Source organism: Pundamilia nyererei, unplaced genomic scaffold (genome assembly GCF_000239375.1).
Source record: "Pundamilia nyererei isolate P.nyererei 1_Seehausen unplaced genomic scaffold, PunNye1.0 scaffold00433, whole genome shotgun sequence".
Taxonomy (NCBI): Eukaryota; Metazoa; Chordata; class Actinopteri; order Cichliformes; family Cichlidae; genus Pundamilia; species Pundamilia nyererei.
In genome coordinates, this window is record NW_005187834.1 from 75,262 (window position 1) to 76,128 (window position 867).

Here is an 867-nt window from a genome sequence, read left to right on the forward strand (position 1 = left end):
CTCAGCTTCAGAGCTGCCAGGTGATTTTATATTTTGGTGCTGGAGGATCATTCAGAGGGAGAACCGTCGTTTCCATCTGAACTAAATGTTCGTCACCTCTAACGTTACATCCACACTCCATCAGTGCTGCCGGCCATTAAATACTTTATAATTAAAACTTGTCATTGGTGTCTTTTTATTCGTTCACTGGCTGTGAGCTGACTGCTATACGTCCTTCTATCAGCTTTATTTTATGTGGGTGAGTACATCGGTGTGATGCTAACCTTTTGCACCCAGAAGAAGCTGTAACGATTGACGTCCTGTAGCCTCCACGGACCGTGATCTTCACAGATGACGTTATGATTTGTAGAGAAGAGAAAAGGGAGCCTGGAGAAGTGAAGTTATGCTCTGCAGATGAGAGGAAGTCATTAAAAACACGCGTGTAAATGAAATCAGATGAAGATGCACTTAAATGCCAACACACGGTGAACAAGAAGAACAGGCGGGCTGGAGTGGGCAAAGCTGAGTGTCAGGGATGACTGGTGATCTCAAGAGTGAAAGGGAAGGTGGTGCAGGAGCTGGAGGTGGCAGAGATCACTGGGGGTGACCAGGATGAAGAAGGTCAGAAATGAGCCAATCAGAGCGACGGCTGAGAGTGAGGGTTTGCAGATAAAGTTAGAGAGCCAAGGCTGAGGGGGGCAAAAGAGGGTGAATATGCAGTTGGCAGGCAAAAGGAGAAGAGGACGAGCACAGATGAGATTCAGGGATGTGGAACAGCGTGGGCACCGGGGTCACCTTACATCACTGCATCGTTCCTCCATGAACATCGCTGTGCATGCTGTCATTTCCTGCACGCCTTTCATGTTCAGTGTTCTTCATCTTCTGTTT

At 47.6% G+C, this 867-nt stretch overlaps 1 protein-coding gene across 1 annotated transcript in view; it reads left to right on the plus strand.

The window, feature by feature from the left end:
* LOC102197267 (calcium/calmodulin-dependent protein kinase type II delta chain-like) overlaps window positions 1–867 on the plus strand; it is a 69,820-nt gene that overhangs the window by 61,124 nt on the left and 7,829 nt on the right. Inside the window, exon 14 of the mRNA XM_013916024.1 lies at window positions 573–600. Within this exon, the coding sequence (XP_013771478.1) occupies window positions 573–600 (28 nt within the window). The remainder of the gene's footprint in view (window positions 1–572; window positions 601–867) is intronic.